Raw genomic sequence first — 19,149 nt, forward strand, 5'->3', positions numbered from 1 at the left:
CCTGCTAGCGGCCGGCTGGCCGCAAATCTGCAGGGGACCACATTGCACATTCATTTCCTGAGAAATGCTTGTGCAATGATAAATGCTGACAGCGTATGCTGTCGGCATTTATCGATTTGCGGCAAACATGATCCTCTACAGCGTATTATGTCCACCCGCACAATGATAATTCGGCCCCATGGTATGTAAAGCACTTCATCTAAATTAATTTTTTCTAAGAATTTAATAAAAAAATGTAATGTTTATAACATGATTTTTAAAATACTGCATTAAAAATGCTTTATATTGCATATGGTATGAATATCACAACAGGATGATTGTTGCTAAAATTTAATAACATTTAGCTTCTACTTTATGTTAAAAATTGTCACTGAATTTGAATGATGTTCATTAAGTGGGTTTAGCTGCACTCCCCCTCAGTACTATTGTGTTTTATTCCATTTGGCTATTTTGTTATCAGAAAAGTGTAGGAAGGAATATGACCAGCGCAGAACACGAATGAGACCCAAAACAATTAGTAATGTCTTTGTCAATTTGCTTTTGTTCTTTAAAATAGGAAGTTGGAAGACAACAGACTGTTTAATAAACCGTACCATTGTTAAGTTATTATTAGTGATAAGCCTCCCTTTTTTGTTTATTAAGAATCTTTGCTCACAAAATTGTTTGCTAAGAATCTTTATTGGGCACAACAAATGCTTTTAAAAAGACTGACAATAGAAGAGATAGGCCTCTAGTTATTAAGGTCTAGCGGACCTGATTCGACACTGCGGATCAGGTCCGCCAGACCTCGCTGAATACGGCGAGCAATACGCTCGCCGTATTCAGCATTGCACCAGCAGCTCACAAGAGATTGACACCCCCCTGCAGACTCGCGGCCGCCAGCAGGGGGGTGTCAATCAACCCGATCGTACTCGATCGGGTTGATTTCCGGCAATGTTTGTCCGCCTGCTCAGAGCAAGCGGACAGGTTATGGAGCAGCGGTCTGTGTGACCGCTGCTTCATAAACACGGGGCATCAAGCTCCAATCGTAGCTTGATACATATGCCCCATAGTGTTAAACAGCAATTTATTGAGGTGGGATAAATAAAAAAAAATTGATTCTACAAATGTTTTCTTCCTATTGTGCAATTGTATCCATTGTCAGATTTTTGGTGTTGTTCAAATTAATTTGGGCTAGATTATGAGTAGAGCGTGAATTAATGCTCCAGCTTGAGCATTAATTGTGCTAGAAGTAAGATTTTTCTGAAGTCAGAGTATTATGTGCGCGTTCACGTATTCCCACATAGAAGTCAGTGGAGAAAAAACACCCCACTCTTGCGCAAACCCAATCGCTAACTTGACATGAAAATATGAATGTTTCACAAAATACAGGTATATCTATACCTATATATATATTTTTATATATATATATATATATATATATATATATAGATGATTGGGCCCAAAGTGTCAATATTTTGTGTGGCCACCATTATTTTCCAGCACTGCCTTAACCATCTTGGGTATGGAGTTCACCAGAGCTTCACAGGTTGCCACTGGAGTCCTCTTCCACTCCTCCATGATGACATCATAGAGCTGGTGGATGTTAGAGACCATGCGCTCCCCCACCTTCCATTTGAGGATGCCGCACAGATGCTCAATAGAATTTAGGTACGGAGACATGCTTGGCCAGTCCATCACCTTTACCCTCAGCTTTTTTAGCAAGGCAGTGGTCGTCTTGGAGGTTTGTTTGGGGTCGTTATCATGTTAGAATACTGCCCTTTGGCCCAGTCTCTGACAAGAGGGGATCATGCTCTGCTTCAGTATGTCACAGTACATGTTGGCATTCATGGTTCCCTCAATGAACTGTAGCTCCCCAGTGGCGGCAGCACTCATGCAGGCCCAGACCATGACACTCCCACCGCCATGCTTGACTGTAGGCAAGACACACTTGTCTTTGTACTCCTCACCTGGTTGCCGCCACACGCGCTTGACACCATCTGAACCGAATAAATTTATCTTGGTCTCATCGGACCACTTGACATGGTTCCAGTAATCCATGTCCTTAGTCTGCTTGTCTTCAGCAAAAGCTTTCTTGAGCACCATCTTAAGAAGAGGCTTCCTTCTGGGACGGCAGCCATGCAGACCAATTTGATGCAGTGTGCGGCGTATGGTCTGAGCACTGACCCCCCACCCGTTCAAACTCTGCAGCAAGGCTGGCAGCACTCATACGTCTATTTCCCAAAGACAACCTCTGGATATGACGCTGAGCACGTGCACTCAACTTCTTTGGTTGACCATGGCGAGGCCTATTCTGAGTGGAACTTGTCCTGTGAAACCGCTGTATGGTCTTGCCCACTGTGCTGCAGCTCAGTTTCAGGGTCTTGGCATTCTTCTTATAGCCTAGGCCATCTTTATGTAGAGCAACAATTCTTTTTTTCAGATCCTCAGAGAGTTCTTTTCCATGATGTGCCATGTTGAACTTCCAGTGACCAGTATGAGAGAGTGTGAGAGTGATAACACCAAATTTAACACACCTGCTCCCCATTCACACCTAACACTAACACTAGTAACACTAACGAGTCACATGGCACCGGGAAGGGAAAACTGCTAATTTGGCCCAATTTGAACATTTCCACTTAGGGGTGTACTTACTTTTGTTGCCAACGGTTTAGACATTAATGGCTGTGTGTTGAGTTATTTTGAGGGGACAGCACATTTACACTGTTATACAGGCTGTACACTCACTACTTTACATTGTAGCAAAGTGTCATTTCTTCAGTGTTGTCACATGAAAAGATATAATAAACTATTCACAAAAATGTCAGGGGTGTACTCCCTTTTGTGGGATACTGTATATGTATATACAGGGAGTGCAGAATTATTAGGCAAATTAGTATTTTGACCACATCATCCTCTTTATGCATGTTGTCTTACTCCAAGCTGTATAGGCTCGAAAGCCTACTACCAATTAAGCATATTAGGTGATGTGCATCTCTGTAATGAGAAGGGGTGTGGTCTAATGACATCAACACCCTATATCAGGTGTGCATAATTATTAGGCAACTTCCTTTCCTTTGGCAAAATGGGTCAAAAGAAGGACTTGACAGGCTCAGAAAAGTCAAAAATAGTGAGATATCTTGCAGAGGGATGCAGCACTCTTAAAATAGCAAAGCTTCTGAAGCGTGATCATCGAACAATCAAGCGTTTCATTCAAAATAGTCAACAGGGTCGCAAGAAGCGTGTGGAAAAACCAAGGCGCCAAATAACTGCCCATGAACTGAGAAAAGTCAAGCGTGCAGCTGCCAAGATGCCACTTGCCACCAGTTTGGCCATATTTCAGAGCTGCAACATCACTGGAGTGCCCAAAAGCACAAGGTGTGCAATACTCAGAGACATGGCCAAGGTAAGAAAGGCTGAAAGACGACCACCACTGAACAAGACACACAAGCTGAAACGTCAAGACTGGGCCAAGAAATATCTCAAGACTGATTTTTCTAAGGTTTTATGGACTGATGAAATGAGAGTGAGTCTTGATGGGCCAGATGGATGGATTGGTAAAGGGCAGAGAGCTTCAGTCCGACTCAGACGCCAGCAAGGTGGAGGTGGAGTACTGGTTTGGGCTGGTATCATCAAAGATGAGCTTGTGGGGCCTTTTCGGGTTGAGGATGGAGTCAAGCTCAACTCCCAGTCCTACTGACAGTTTCTGGAAGACACCTTCTTCAAGCAGTGGTACAGGAAGAAGTCTGCATCCTTCAAGAAAAACATGATTTTCATGCAGGACAATGCTCTATCACACGTGTCCAAGTACTCCACAGCGTGGCTGGCAAGAAAGGGTATAAAAGAAGAAAATCTAATGACATGGCCTCCTTGTTCACCTGATCTGAACCCCATTTAGAACCTGTGGTCCATCATCAAATGTGAGATTTACAAGGAGGGAAAACTGTACACCTCTCTGAACAGTGTCTGGGAGGCTGTGGTTGCTGCTGCACGCAATGTTGATGGTGAACAGATCAAAACACTGACAGAATCCATGGATGGCAGGCTTTTGAGTGTCCTTGCAAAGAAAGGTGGCTATATTGGTCACTGATTTGTTTTTGTTTTGTTTTTGAATGTCAGAAATGTATATTTGTGAATGTTGAAATGTTATATTGGTTTCACTGGTAAAACTAAATAATTGAAATGGGTATATATTTGTTTTTTGTTAAGTTGCCTAATAATTATGCACAGTAATAGTCACCTGCACACACAGATATCCCCCTAAAATAGCTAAAACTAAAAACAAACTAAAAACTACTTCCAAAAATATTCAGCTTTGATATTAATGAGTTGTTTGGGTTCATTGAGAACATGGTTGTTGTTCAATAATAAAATTAATCCTCAAAAATACAACTTGCCTAATAATTCTGCACTCCCTGTATGTCTATGTTAAAGCCCTTTGCCTGCCTTTTTTTTTCAAACACCTGAGACCTCCTATGTTTGAGCCCTTATAAATTTTGTGTGCAATATTTTTTTTTAATCATTATTATTAGGTGGTGTTATTATGAGTGTAATTGTACTTTGTAATTTATCTTTATGTGTTTTGTGCAACATTTATCTTTCACAAAACAGTTAACCAGAGCTCTGAAGTCACAGTAATCATTGTAGCGTAAACCATGATTGCGCTCATGCGATCGTGTTTTCTTTAAACTAGTAATACGATCGTACTCCCAATGAGCGCAAACCCCTTATCATATACCCCTTATTGCTCAGGCACAAATATTTGTGCTCCACTTGTTATCTAGCCTTTTGTATCTAAATACATTTTAAATTAAACACTGCAACATGTCTGGTATTCATTCACAATGTATGAACATGATAAATGATCAATTCTGTATATAATTAAGATTTGCTATAAAATATTAATAAAGGCAAATGGGCATAATAAATGTCTCAACAGTGGCATATGCAACCAAAGATTATTATTTTTTTTGTGCCAACTATTTGTTTTAGACTTTTTTCTGATAAAGTTTTTTTTAAATGTGATTTTATTGAAAGGACTAAAAAAATATGGTTATATATCAGTATTATTTTTTATTAAAAAAAACTGAGGTGAGAAAATTATAATTGTTATCACACTATTAATGCTAAATGTAAGGGACATGACACCCATTTTTTTCTATCATTATTCAGATAGATCATACAATCTTAAACAACTTTCCAATTTAAAGAGTAGTTATCAATTGCTGGAGCCTATCTGAACACAACTAGAGAGGCAATGACAAGAGGTATATATGTGCAGCTACCAATCAGCAGCTAGCTTTCAGTAGTGCATTGCAATACCTCCCAACATTTGAAATATCCAAAGAAGTACACTTTTCTCCCCATTAACAAAGCTCTGCTGCCCCCCCCCCACACACACATATACAAAGGTATTGCAGTATATCCTATCAAAGTCCTATACAGCACCATGTCCTATTCTTCTAAATATTATGCAGCTTGTACTGTTTATCAGAAACTATGCATCATGTCCTGTTACTCAGAGTATTGTGTTGCAAAATCATTAATATAATTGTATGGAGCTGTAAATAAGCTTTACACATGAAATCCAAGTGTGCTGTTCATTTTTTTGTAATTAGATTTATGTTTTACATGCACAGACCAGCACAAGGAAGAAAGGAAGGAGAAGAAAGGAGGGCAAGAGGAGAGAAAGTAGAGGAGGGAGCGAGAGGCGAGAAGGGAAGGAGGGAGAGGAGGGAAGTAGGGAGAGAAGGGGGTAGAAGAGAAAAGGGGAGGAGGTAGAGAGGGAGGGAAAGGAGAGAAGGGAGGGGGAGGGAGAAGAGAGGTAGAGAAGAAAAGCAGTCAGTTTATGTATATGGTATATGAATATATTTATATAAAGTAATCATATCACCACTCAAGTGCCTTTTTCTATTGAAAACGGACCCAGTTTGGCTAACCTGTTCTCTCTTGATAGTTTAAAATCTCCATTCCCCTTATTAGTTTTGTGACCCTTCTCTGAACTTTCTTTCTAATTCTGTGATGCCTTTTTTGAGATTAGTCCCCAGTATTGCATTCCATACTCAAGGAAAGGTCTTACCAGGGATTTATATAGTGACAGCATTATGGTTTCATCCCTTGCATCAATGCCTCTTTTGATACACGGTAGTATCTTATTGGCTTTAGAAGCCATTGTCTTGCACTGTGCACCCATTTTAGCTTGTTATAAGTACACACACATCCCTTTCCTCCTGTTTTGCTAAGTGTAGGTTGCTTGCTTATTTTTTTTATCCAAAATGTGGAGCCTTACATTTTCCACTACTAAATCTCATTTTCCATTTACCAGCCCATTCTTTTTTTGTAAATCTTCTTGCAAAGCAATTTCATCCTGCACAGACCTAATGATCGTATACATCTACAAAAATAGAGATGCTGCTATTTAATCCTTGTTCCAAGTCATTAATTAAAATATTGAAAAAAACAGGGCCCAGTACAGATTTCCACTATTTACCTACAGTATGTCTATGAATGATCCATTTACTACTACTCATTGTTCCCTGTCTTTTATCCATTTATTTATTTATCCATTAGCTAAGATTTTCAGCTATTCACAGTCTTTTAATTTTGTACATTAATCTCTCATTCGGCACTGTATCAAACGCCTTTGCAAAATCCAAGTATATCATATCAGCTGAATCCCCTTTATTTATATTTTACTTACTTCATCATAGAATCTGTTATAATGAGTCTTGCAAAAAAAAAAATTAAAAGTAGACAGTGCTAAGTGCCCTTAAAACCATTGGCCATATTCCATCTGGATCTAGAGTTCTTTTTACCTTAATATTATTCATTTTTTTCTGATATCCTGTAGAGATCTCCCAGTTATTGGTATGAGCTTGTATGTTTTAGTTTATTTCAATGTATTTTCTATTGGTTCATCTCTTGTGTATACTGAAGAAGAGAACTTTATTCCTAGTTGACACCTCTATTAATTGTGACATAAAGTTACCTTTGAGAACATTTAAAAATGTATCTCCCTTAGCTGTATTGCTAATTTCATTAGCCCAGTTTTTTGGGGGGTAGTTAAAATCTCCCATAATTACAGCAAAGTTATTATTAGCAGCCTTTCATATTTGCATTGGCAGCTGAGAGGTCCCCTCCATGTCACTAATGTTGATGGGCTTGTAGCATGTTCCTAGTAATATTTTTTATGATTTTTTCCCCCACTCTTTATTTTAACCCTCAGTGTCTCTACATTATCACATTTATCATCATAAATATCTTCCCTTATTGTAGGTTTAAGGGCTGATTTAATATACATGCAAATTCCTCCTCCCCTTGTATTACTCCTGACCTTCCTAAATAAAGTATAAGCCTCTTAAGTTAGCTGCCCAGTCATGTGAAATATACCACCAGGTTTCAGTTATACTGGTAATGTCATAATCCTCTTCTGCAGCTAACTCCAACTCCCCCGTTTTACCTGTCACGCTTTTGGCATTTGCTGTCAGACATTTAATTTTCATGTGCTTTCTTCTGCTACTTGGTGCACTTTCCTCTACACTTTGTAATGTGACATTTCCCATGTGTACCCTTCTAATACCAATTTCTTGAGATATTCTAGGTGTGTCATATTCATAGACTGATCTGTCTGTTCTATTATGTTTGGCCTGATCCTTCCCCCCTTCTCTTGTTTAAAATATTCTCTAAATGTTCTAACATTCTCTTCCTCAACACACCTGCAACCATGTAATTCAGGTGCAATCCATCCTAACTATACACATTGAACCCAAACAAAAAGTCAGCCCAGTGCTCTAAAAAGTCAAACTCCTCATTTTTGCACCATGTTTGTGTTTAAATATTTTTTTATTGAGGTTTGACATCAATACGTGAGTAGTGAAGTGTGATAGTCATAACAATGTTGCAGCCAAATAATAAAAAAATAGAACAAAGTTATTATGAGTCATGCTGTTTTTAAAAATTGGAAACCTCTCTTTAAATATATATTCTGGGAAAAGAGGGTAGCTATTATATAGGCCACTTCTGGGCCATCTGATATAGGGGAGGTACAAAGCTTTGTAGCTACAAGCATGACCCATACAAATTTATTATCTTAATATAGACAGAGTTTGTTGGAGATATGATCAAGGAATATTATGGACATATAGAATATGTTATGGTAATTAAAGAAGAAAGAGAAAACAACATATCAAAATTTACTACTAGCTCAGTGAAAACTTGAGTCAGTGTTTAGACTAGCAATGAAGGTAGGTCATTCAGCATGTAAGTACCGCTACAAGAATGTGGTTGGGGGGGGTTCTCTCTTATGAGCTTTATGGTTTCGAGGGCAGTATCAAGGTGGATCCTATTCATTATGTTATATGTGACCAAGTAGGTCACAATAGACAGATCGCATGGTAATTAGAAGACAATTCAAATAGGAAATAGACTATGTGGAATACTAGGTTGAAGAAGCGCAACTCCTCACAGACTATAATAAAGAACTGTTTAAAGTATAGGGAGTGTCATGAAAATAGAGTAACTCAGATGCTTAAATTTCTAATGGACAACATATACCATTTGTTGCAAACACAATAGGTATCCGTGAGTAACTATACGAAATAATCATAACAATATATAGCATAGTTGTAGTGTGGCTGGGTTATAGCCTCTTTTAGTGAATTTACCTGATATTAGAATCTCTTATTGTAGCTAGATCTACTATATTCTCCCAATCACTGTTAATCTGTATCAGAGTGATATTCCCACTCCTAGAGGACCTTAGTATATATAGGATATATTCTATAAGGCACTGTGGGTGGGTCCGTTAAGGAGATGCATGTATATATCTAAATGTTTACCTGAATTATAATGGTGTTGATCTGACTTAACCCTGTTAGCTATGAGAAGATGTCAGTTGAATGGGCTAGTTAAAGTTGTTATGGATTGCTACTTAAGATTCTCAGCCTCTCTCATCATCTTATTCATTAATGTACGATAGTGATACTAAGTATATTACCTATAAGATTATAAACTTTGTTATATGGATGGTTCTAGTAAATACAGAATTTATTTTGTTTAAGTCTGCATTGTACAAAGTGGAATTTCTTAGCAGAGAAGGAAACAATGGCACTACTTATAACTGAAAATTGTATTTATACGTTCCCCTTCTTATCAACTAAATATTAAATACATCTCTATAAGTTGAGTATGTGTAGTTATTTGTATGATTGAGGGTAGGTGCTTGTACCTATTCATATATTTACAAGGAATCAGTGAGGAACTGATAAAGGGGTACAAATATAGCACTCAGGAACGTAAGAAAAATGTATATAGAGTAAATTTCGGAATGAAAATAAAATATAACCTTTATTAAATCATGTTAAAATCTGGGTTAACATACACTTAAAAATTCAGGTTGGTTGTCCACCGTATAGCCATAAGATAGTGGCTATAGAAACAACACGTCCAAATAAATATTCGTGTTGATTATAATATGGAGATGGCTAGTTATGATTACCTAGGAGGGTGGAACTAAAAAAAAAAATCTGCTGAGCTATTGGATTTTCTCACCCTTTATATGGGGACATGGGAATATTTGATCTAAAGTAGAAATAGATTTGTGTTGTTATTTCTATCAATTAAGTATATATAGATCACTATGACCCCAGATATAAAATATTTTACATATGTTGGTATTTATGAGAATTATATACTATCCAATAAATTGTAGGGTAGTAAAGGAATATATTTGATTCTCTGTTAGTCAAAACGGTTTATCTGTTAACCTAATATGGATGAGCGGAGAATCTAATCCTAAAGTCAGGAAAAGCCTGACTGATTACCTTCTTAATACCCTAAATGTCTGGCTCAATATTTGTATAACAGTCAGTAGTCAGGAAAGGCCTGACAGATTACCTTGTTAGTACCGATGTGGTGGAGAATGGTATAATACCCTCTAGTGGTCAGGAAAGGCCTGGCCTATTACCTTATTAGTACCTTTTATTATGATTCAGTAGTCTGGCAAAACTGACTAAATAATATATGATAGTCTTGTAGTAATTTGGGAAAAGCCCAAATGATTACCTATTTATTACCGTAAGTTATTGTGACTATCATCATTAGAAGTAATTCTTGCTATAGTAACGTAGCTGTCATACAGCAAAGTTTCACCGCCTAGGTAGTTATAATTTCAAATTAAACTAGTCATCTGGATAATGACTAGTTTACAATAAATTGTAGGGTAGTAAAGAAATATATTTGATTCTCTGTTAGTCAAAACGGTTTATCTGTTAACCTAATATGGATGAGCGGAGAATCTAATCCTAAAGTCAGGAAAAGCCTGACTGATTACCTTCTTAATACCCTAAATGTCTGGCTCAATATTTGTATAACAGTCAGTAGTCAGGAAAGGCCTGACAGATTACCTTGTTAGTACCGATGTGGTGGAGAATGGTATAATACCCTCTAGTGGTCAGGAAAGCCCTGGCCTATTACCTTATTAGTACCTTTAATTATGATTCAGTAGTCTGGCAAAACTGACTAAATAATATATGATAGTCTTGTGGTAATTTGGGAAAAGCCCAAATGATTACCTATTTATTACCGTAAGTTATTGTGACTATCATCATTAGAAGTAATTCTTGCTATAGTAACGTAGCTGTCATACAGCAAAGTTTCACCGCCTAGGTAGTTATAATTTCAAATTAAACTAGTCATCTGGATAATACGGTAGTGAACCAATTATTTAAAAAAAAAAAAAAAAAAAAAAATTTTTTAAATAATTGGTTCACTACCGTATTATCCAGATGACTAGTTTAATTTGAAATTATAACTACCTAGGCGGTGAAACTTTGCTGTATGACAGCTACGTTACTATAGCAAGAATTACTTCTAATGATGATAGTCACAATAACTTACGGTAATAAATAGGTAATCATTTGGGCTTTTCCCAAATTACCACAAGACTATCATATATTATTTAGTCAGTTTTGCCAGACTACTGAATCATAATTAAAGGTACTAATAAGGTAATAGGCCAGGCCTTTCCTGACCACTAGAGGGTATTATACCATTCTCCACCACATCGGTACTAACAAGGTAATCTGTCAGGCCTTTCCTGACTACTGACTGTTATACAAATATTGAGCCAGACATTTAGGGTATTAAGAAGGTAATCAGTCAGGCTTTTCCTGACTTTAGGATTAGATTCTCCGCTCATCCATATTAGGTTAACAGATAAACTGTTTTGACTAACAGAGAATCAAATATATTTCTTTACTACCCTACAATTTATTGTAAACTAGTCATTATCCAGATGACTAGTTTAATTTGAAATTATAACTGCCTAGGCGGTGAAACTTTGCTGTATGACAGCTACGTTACTATAGCAAGAATTACTTCTAATGATGATAGTCACAATAACTTACGGTAATAAATAGGTAATCATTTGGGCTTTTCCCAAATTACTACAAGACTATCATATATTATTTAGTCAGTTTTGCCAGACTACTGAATCATAATAAAAGGTACTAATAAGGTAATAGGCCAGGCCTTTCCTGACCACTAGAGGGTATTATACCATTCTCCACCACATCGGTACTAACAAGGTAATCTGTCAGGCCTTTCCTGACTACTGACTGTTATACAAATATTGAGCCAGACATTTAGGGTATTAAGAAGGTAATCAGTCAGGCTTTTCCTGACTTTAGGATTAGATTCTCCGCTCATCCATATTAGGTTAACAGATAAACCGTTTTGACTAACAGAGAATCAAATATATTCCTTTACTACCCTACAATTTATTGGATAGTATATAATTCTCATAAATACCAACATATGTAAAATATTTTATATCTGGGGTCATAGTGATCTATATATACTTAATTGATAGAAATAACAACACAAATCTATTTCTACTTTAGATCAAATATTCCCATGTCCCCATATAAAGGGTGAGAAAATCCAATAGCTCAGCAGATTTTTTTTTTAGTTCCACCCTCCTAGGTAATCATAACTAGCCATCTCCATATTATAATCAACACGAATATTTATTTGGACGTGTTGTTTCTATAGCCACTATCTTATGGCTATACGGTGGACAACCAACCTGAATTTTTAAGTGTATGTTAACCCAGATTTTAACATGATTTAATAAAGGTTATATTTTATTTTCATTCCGAAATTTACTCTATATACATTTTTCTTACGTTCCTGAGTGCTATATTTGTACCCCTTTACAAAGTGGAATTTCACCTATAATTCTAGGCGTAACCTTTCACAATATCTGTGAACTACATGTATAATGTATGCAAACTATCTAATAGCACTAGCCTGGAACTATTTTAATGGGAAAATAGGTCGGACACAAATCCTATCATAACATTTGCATAATGTAACATACAATAATAATTATATATATAATAATAATTTGCTATTTATATAGCGCTTTTCTCCCTGTGAGACTCAAAGCACTTTACAAATATACTGTACCAACATAAGACATAAAAGTTAGGAGTTTCTGAAGTTCAGATAAGCGGACTGAATGCCTGATGGCAGAGGTGGGTCTTTAGCTTTTTTTTAAAAGTCTGTAAGGACGGTGCCTCTCTGATTGCGCACGGTAAAGGGTTCCAGAAAGTAGGCGCAGCGTGGCAGAATGCTCTAGAGCCTGAGTTTGTCCTTATTCTTGGCACTGAGAGGAGGGATGTGTTGGCTGACCTAAGTGAACGGGATGGGATGTAGGGTGCCAGGAGCTCTTTCAGGTACTGTGGGCCTTGGTTGTTTAAGGCTTTGAAGGTCAGCAGGCCAATTTTAAAATATGTTCGCAATTTAATTGGAAGCCAATGCAGGGAGTGGAGAACAGATGTTATGTGGCAGGAGCGAGTTTGATTGGTCAATAGTCTTGCAGCTGCGTTTTGTACTGCCTGAAGGCGATGGAGTTCTTTTTTTGGGAGGCCCAAGTAAAGTGCATTGCAGTAATCTAGCCTAGAGGATACAAATGCATGGATTAATGTTGGCATATCATCCAGTGGAATTAAGTGTTGTATCCTGGCTATGTTTTTCAGATGAAAGTAGGCAGATTTTATTACGGAGGAAATCTGCTGTTTAAAAGATAGTCCAGCGTCAATCAGCACTCCGAGGTTTCGTACCTTTGCTGAACTAACGAGTTCAGAACCTCCAAGCTCCAGGCCAGTTGGGAAATCGTGGGATATTTTTGATGCCCGGGGTCCCTTCACCAAGAGTAACTCTGTTTTGTCCGGGTTCACTTTGAGACAGCTAGCATTCATCCATTCTATGAGGTCTGTTAAGCATAGAATATAAGCAGTAACAGCTCCTAGTAAAGCAATAGGGCCTAATCCATACTGGATAAGTTGTTTGAGATGGTGATCTCTGTCCTACACCAAATAGCCATGATGGTAGCTAAATATTTTAATAAACAAACAGTAATGAGATTAAACAGAGAGGAGAGCTAATCTATAGGTCTAGCATAATCTGCCTATATCTACACCTAACAATTGGTTCACATAACTATAACATATAAACATTATAAACAGTAGGTATGCATGTGAGATTAAGCATCAACAACTGATGATCTCTTAACTGTGTCCCAGTTATGATGGCAGAAGCAGTATTAAGTATATACAAATGTTGTCTGCCGAGTTTCTGCTCATCGTTCAACCCACACCAAGCCTCCAGAGCAGAAAAAGCTGCGGTTGGAAACTATCAGCCGCTCTCATACGCTTGAGTAAATCCTGTATCTCCTGGATTATGCGTATTTTATTCCGTTCTGAGTATAGGGGGCTCTCCATCCTGACAAGATGTTCAGCCAGAAACTTAAGAGTTCTAGGTAAACTGACTGAGACTCTCGCTTTGAGATATGGTGCCGTGAGTTTTACCTCCGGCACTTCTGGCCTTTTAGTGTGTGTGTGAGAGTTAGGAGCCGCCGACAGAGTAGGAGATCCGGCTGAATTATTATTCTGAGAGTGCAAGTAATTTGGCACTCGGTCCAGTGGGCCGGCCGCACCCTCTTGAACTTGAACAGGCAAAGAAACAATGTGGCCTTCAGTTTCATACAAATCTGGTAGGTCTCTGTCTGCATAGCTCAACAAAGGTAATGAAGCGATTGCCATCTTTGATTCTGGATTTAGTTCCACTTGCCTCATTTGTTCCATTGTAGGCATAGCGGTGGTATTTTGTCATTCAGACGAGAATCGTATATAAGTTACTTGCTGGTGGAATCTATTGGTCATGAGGTCATCGAGACTCGTCAGGAGGACTTTCACTGTAGCGAGATCTTCCTCCATAATACTCAGCGGACCTTCAGCTCACAACTGTGAGCACCCTGCGTCAGAGGAGATTTCTGGTTTTCTCAGCAGCGTTGATATAAATTAGTAGCGGCTGGTCCACATCTGCTCTTTCCGGACTGCCTGGTGGGGTATTAGGAGCTCACTTGTAGGCCACCGTCTAAGTTTACAATGAGCTAGTTCAGCTCCCAGGTGCCAAAAGTAGGTAAATTTGACTGCAAACAAGGCAGCAGTATATGTGGCAAATTAATTTTGAATTTGTAGAGTTAGATGCTCAAATTAACCAAAGGAAATCGGCTAATTATTAAGAATGATCTGGGAGCTTCATTCTTTGCGACCATTCATCTTCACCATGTTTTAACCAGGAATGTACTGCCCTTAGCTCCTTCTGCCTTAGTGGGTTAGCAAATGGCATTGGTAATATCTCAGAAAATATTACCTTACAGGTCCTTGCTTTAAACTGGCTACCTAACTCCCTATTGTTTACAATACTTCATCTACCACTGACACTGTCATTAGTACCAATATGCACATGACTGCGGGATCAGTCCTAGATCCCTCTAAAAATGTGTCAATAAGCTCCCCAATATGCTTAACATGAGCCCCTGGAAGACAGAAAAGTGTTCTATTTCAGGGATCCAGATAACAGATTACTCTATTAGTCTCCTATAGAATCTCCTACAACCAACATTTGTCTCAGGCCCAGACTTGTATGCTCCTCTTCCATGACTAAAGGACTGTTCACTATATTAGGCAGAACAGCCCTCTCTGACATTGCCACCCCTGAACCGATATCCCCAACATCTTCAATCTTCCTATTCTAACTGACCCAGCTTCTTCCCTGAGTCTCCACATCTGAGTCCCCTCCATTCCCACTGCTAGACCCATGAACAACCTGCTCAGTCATCTCCATTTCCCTCTCATGTGTCTGAAAATCACGCAGTGTTGCAATTCGTTCCTTCAGAACTCTAATATAAGCTTCTAAAGAAACAATATGCTCACACTTGCCACAGAGATATGATCCCTGAAGTGGTGATGCAAATATATGGCAAGCTTTACACTGAATGAGATTCTCACACATTCTTACTTAAAAGGTTTAACTTAAAAATATAAAAGATTAATCTAACCTCTTAGTTGCTCTAACACTATACTTAAACAGAGAAACTTACTTAACCCCTTAATGACCATCGCCGTACCCTGTACGACGCTGGTCGTTATGCCATTAAGGACCAGCGACATACCCTGTACTTCGATGCAGTCCTGGGCTTTTCTATGCCGTGATCTTGCTCAAAATAGAGAGATTGTGCTATTTCTGCATGCCCCACGAGTGGGGCACTGCAGAAATAGATTTTCAGAGTTGTTGATGCAGAGAAGGACACTCTGTGGCCCTCTCTGCATCACAAAGCAGTGGTGCTGATCATCGGTGGGTGGGAGTGTAATGAGGTAGGCCCATCGCTGGAGGAGGCGGGAGTAGGGCGGGAGTGGGTGGGACCGCTTGGCCACACTACAGGGAAGCTCAAAATTAAAAAAAGACAATTAAAAAAAAGACTGCGTCATTGAGGGTGAAGGAGGGAGGAGGGGGTAGGGGCAATGAGGGGGATCCCATGTGGGATCCGTTAACAGAAAGGGATCTGGGAGGGGGAGAGGTAGTGTATTGAGGGGGGCAGCTGCACTACAGAAAAAAATAGGACTTTAATTTATTTTGAAATTGCCAATTTTGCAGCAAACTGGGTACTGGCAGACAGCTGCCAGTACCTAAGATGGTGGCAAATAGGTAGAGGGAGGAGGGTTAGAGAGCTTTTTTAGGGGGGTTGGGGGGTTAGGGGGGAACCTACACTGCAGCAAATATATTTAAAATAAATATATTTTTCATACTGGCAGACGTTCTAGTCAGTACAATTGTACTTGTAATTGGGGGAGGGAATAGAGCTGTTTGAGGGGGGTCAGGGAGAGATTAGGGGGTGGGATGTGTCAGGTGGGAGGCTGATCTCTACACTTAAGCTAAAATTATCCCTACAAGCTACCTAATTAACCTCTTCACTTCTGGGGATAATTCAAGTGTGGTGCGCAGTGGCATTTAGCGGCCTTCTAATTACCAAAAAGCAATGCCAAAGCATATATGTCTGCTATTTCTGAACAAAGGGGATCCTAGAGAAGCATTTAAAACCATTTGTGACATAATTGCACAAGCTGTTTGTAAATAATTTCAGTGAGAAACATAAATTTGTGAAAAAGTTTAAATTTTTTTATTTAATCGCATTTGGCGGTAAAATGGTGGCATGAAATATACCAAAATGGGCTTAGATCAATACTTTGGGTTGTCTACTAAGAAAATATATATATAGTTTTGATATATAAAAAGGCAGTTTAAATGTATCATTTGGATAGAACATACAATTTTAAACAACTTTCCAATTTACTTCTATTATAAAATTGTCTTCATTCTTTTTTATCATTGCACTACTGGCAGCTAGCTGAACACATCCAATCACAAGAGATACGTGTGTAGGCACCAATCAAAAGCCAGCTCCCTCTAGTGTAGGATATGAGCATATTCTTTTTCAACAAGAGATAACAAGAAAACAAAGCACATTTGAAAATAGAAGTGAATTTAAAAATGTCTTAACATTACATGCTCTATCTGAATCACACAAGTTTAGTTTTGAATAGCCTATCCCTTTATAAAGAGGGTATGGGAGTGGTGGCAACTCGGGGCTGTAAACTGTCTCAGCGGGACAGCAGGACACACCTCAGAGTTCTGGACTGCCCAGCACAAATCGGGACAGTAAGGAGGTATGCACTGCTGCTCCTGAGCCTATCTAGGTATGCTAGAAATAAAAGAACAAAGCAAATTACATAATAGAAGTAAATTGAAAAGATTTTGCATTTTCTATCTGAATCATAAAAGTTTAATTTTTAATTAACTGTTTCTTTAAGTGTGCCATAGTACTCAACCCAAATGAATGTGGGGAATTTTACAAAAGGATGATAACAATAAAAACAATATTATTGTGCATAGCCAGTTTTGAATTATCTTTGATGAAAATTCATGAAGCAGGTAGTACACATGTATCAGCAGCAGATTTGAATTTCAAAAGTTCATATACATGGTTTGATCTATTATTTAAAACATTGCCAAAGAGGGGACTGCTGAATAACTATAGCTATAAAGATGCTTAACCATTTGTTTCTGTTGTAATCATAGACTACAAATCTTTTTTAAGGTTTTAAGATTTTCATGTCTTTCTTTTAGAGGTTAAAAGACTGTAATACCAGTAAATTACACACACACAAAAATCTAACGTTTTACATTCTACTAACCTTGGGGGAATAAAGGTTACATGAATAGGGTTGAAACTCACACCAGCAGCTTAAAAGCCACTGCACAGAAACACCTGACATTTCACATGAACTTAAACTAACCTATTATCTTACTTTTTTTTTCTCCTCTTCTAGGTTGTAATCCTTGGCAAACACACTCGCGGCTACCACTTTATGCTTGCAAACCTGGTAAGAGCTTTGTATTATTCTGAAAACCACTTCTGTGTGTTGCTGCGTTATATATTCTATCAGGACAATGTCAGACTTAATCATCCGAAGCAGGAATGCATGATGTGATCCTTCCACACATTCCTCAGAAATGATTTTGGCAAATGCAAGAAACAGTATGAGATATTACATTTCCTAGTGTTTGAATATTTTATTATCCTATGTTTCACTAACCTCAACTATCAAATATTTTCGCTTCTGCTCTGCAGCTTTAGGAGAATTTGTAAAAGCAAAATGGAAATTTGACAAAATTGTCCTCAGTTAAAGTTTGCTGACATAACTCGGACAAATGGAACATTTTGTCTGTACTTTATGTTATAAATAACTGCTGAATTCAGACACATTCACAATATGTTTTCCTAGCAGATATTAAAGTCCACAGCACATAACCTGCAGCCTGGTAAGATGGGAATCTTCCATAATAACTGTCAGAAAACTGTCACCTGGCATTCTAATGCTGGTAGCTTCAAAATTTGTGTTCGCACAATAAATTACATTTGGTAAATTGAAACAGTATTGGGGTTTCTTTACTTTTTATTATTATGCATCTTCATAATCAAAGTGATAGGATTTCTGTTGGTATGTCTAAGATAAGAAGTAACTTATCTGCATATAATAAATGGCAATGGCCCCAATTTAAGAAAGGTCTTGCGGACTTGATCCGACACTGCGGATCAGGTCCGCAAGACCTCGCTGAATACGGAAAGCGATACGCTCTCCGTATTCAGCATTGGAAGAGCTGCTGGTGCAACGCTGCCCCCTGCAGACTCGCGGCCAATCGGCCGCCAGCAGGGGGTGTCAATCAACCCAATCTGCTCTGAGCAGGCGGACAGGGTTATAGAGCAGCGGACTTTAGACTAAAGACTTGTAGACTGAAGACTCGCCAGAAACACGGGCCCACAAGCTCCCTACGGAGCTTGTTAAATGGGCCCCATAATGTCTATCTATCTATACATACATACATACATACATATATATACATACATACACATATATATATATATACATATATATATATATATATACAGGTGTATTGGTTAATTGGTTGTTAATTGCACTTTATTATATATACAGGTGGCCCTCGGTTTATGCCGGTTCAATTTGCTCCGATTCAGAATAACAACCTTTTTTTTCAGTCATGTGACTGCTATTGAAAAGCATTGAGAAGCAGTGCATTTATTAAAATAGCCAGTAGGTGAAGCTGTCTGCTTGTGTTGCAGCAAAGCCAAGCAAGCTGAAATTAATCAGTTTAACCAGACCTGAGCTATCAAGCAGATTTCAAAGGAACAATATCTTCCTGTCTATAAATCAGTCCAGATTGGAATGCATAGAAAGAACTGTT

At 38.3% G+C, this 19,149-nt stretch overlaps 1 protein-coding gene across 1 annotated transcript in view; it reads left to right on the forward strand.

Moving 5' to 3' along the window:
• Nucleotides 1–19,149, forward strand: part of GRIA3 (glutamate ionotropic receptor AMPA type subunit 3) — a 662,172-nt gene that overhangs the window by 427,278 nt on the left and 215,745 nt on the right. The window contains exon 5 of the mRNA XM_053699114.1: nucleotides 17,715–17,768. Within this exon, the coding sequence (XP_053555089.1) occupies nucleotides 17,715–17,768 (54 nt within the window). The remainder of the gene's footprint in view (nucleotides 1–17,714; nucleotides 17,769–19,149) is intronic.

Source organism: Bombina bombina, chromosome 1 (assembly GCF_027579735.1).
Source record: "Bombina bombina isolate aBomBom1 chromosome 1, aBomBom1.pri, whole genome shotgun sequence".
NCBI lineage: Eukaryota > Metazoa > Chordata > Amphibia > Anura > Bombinatoridae > Bombina > Bombina bombina.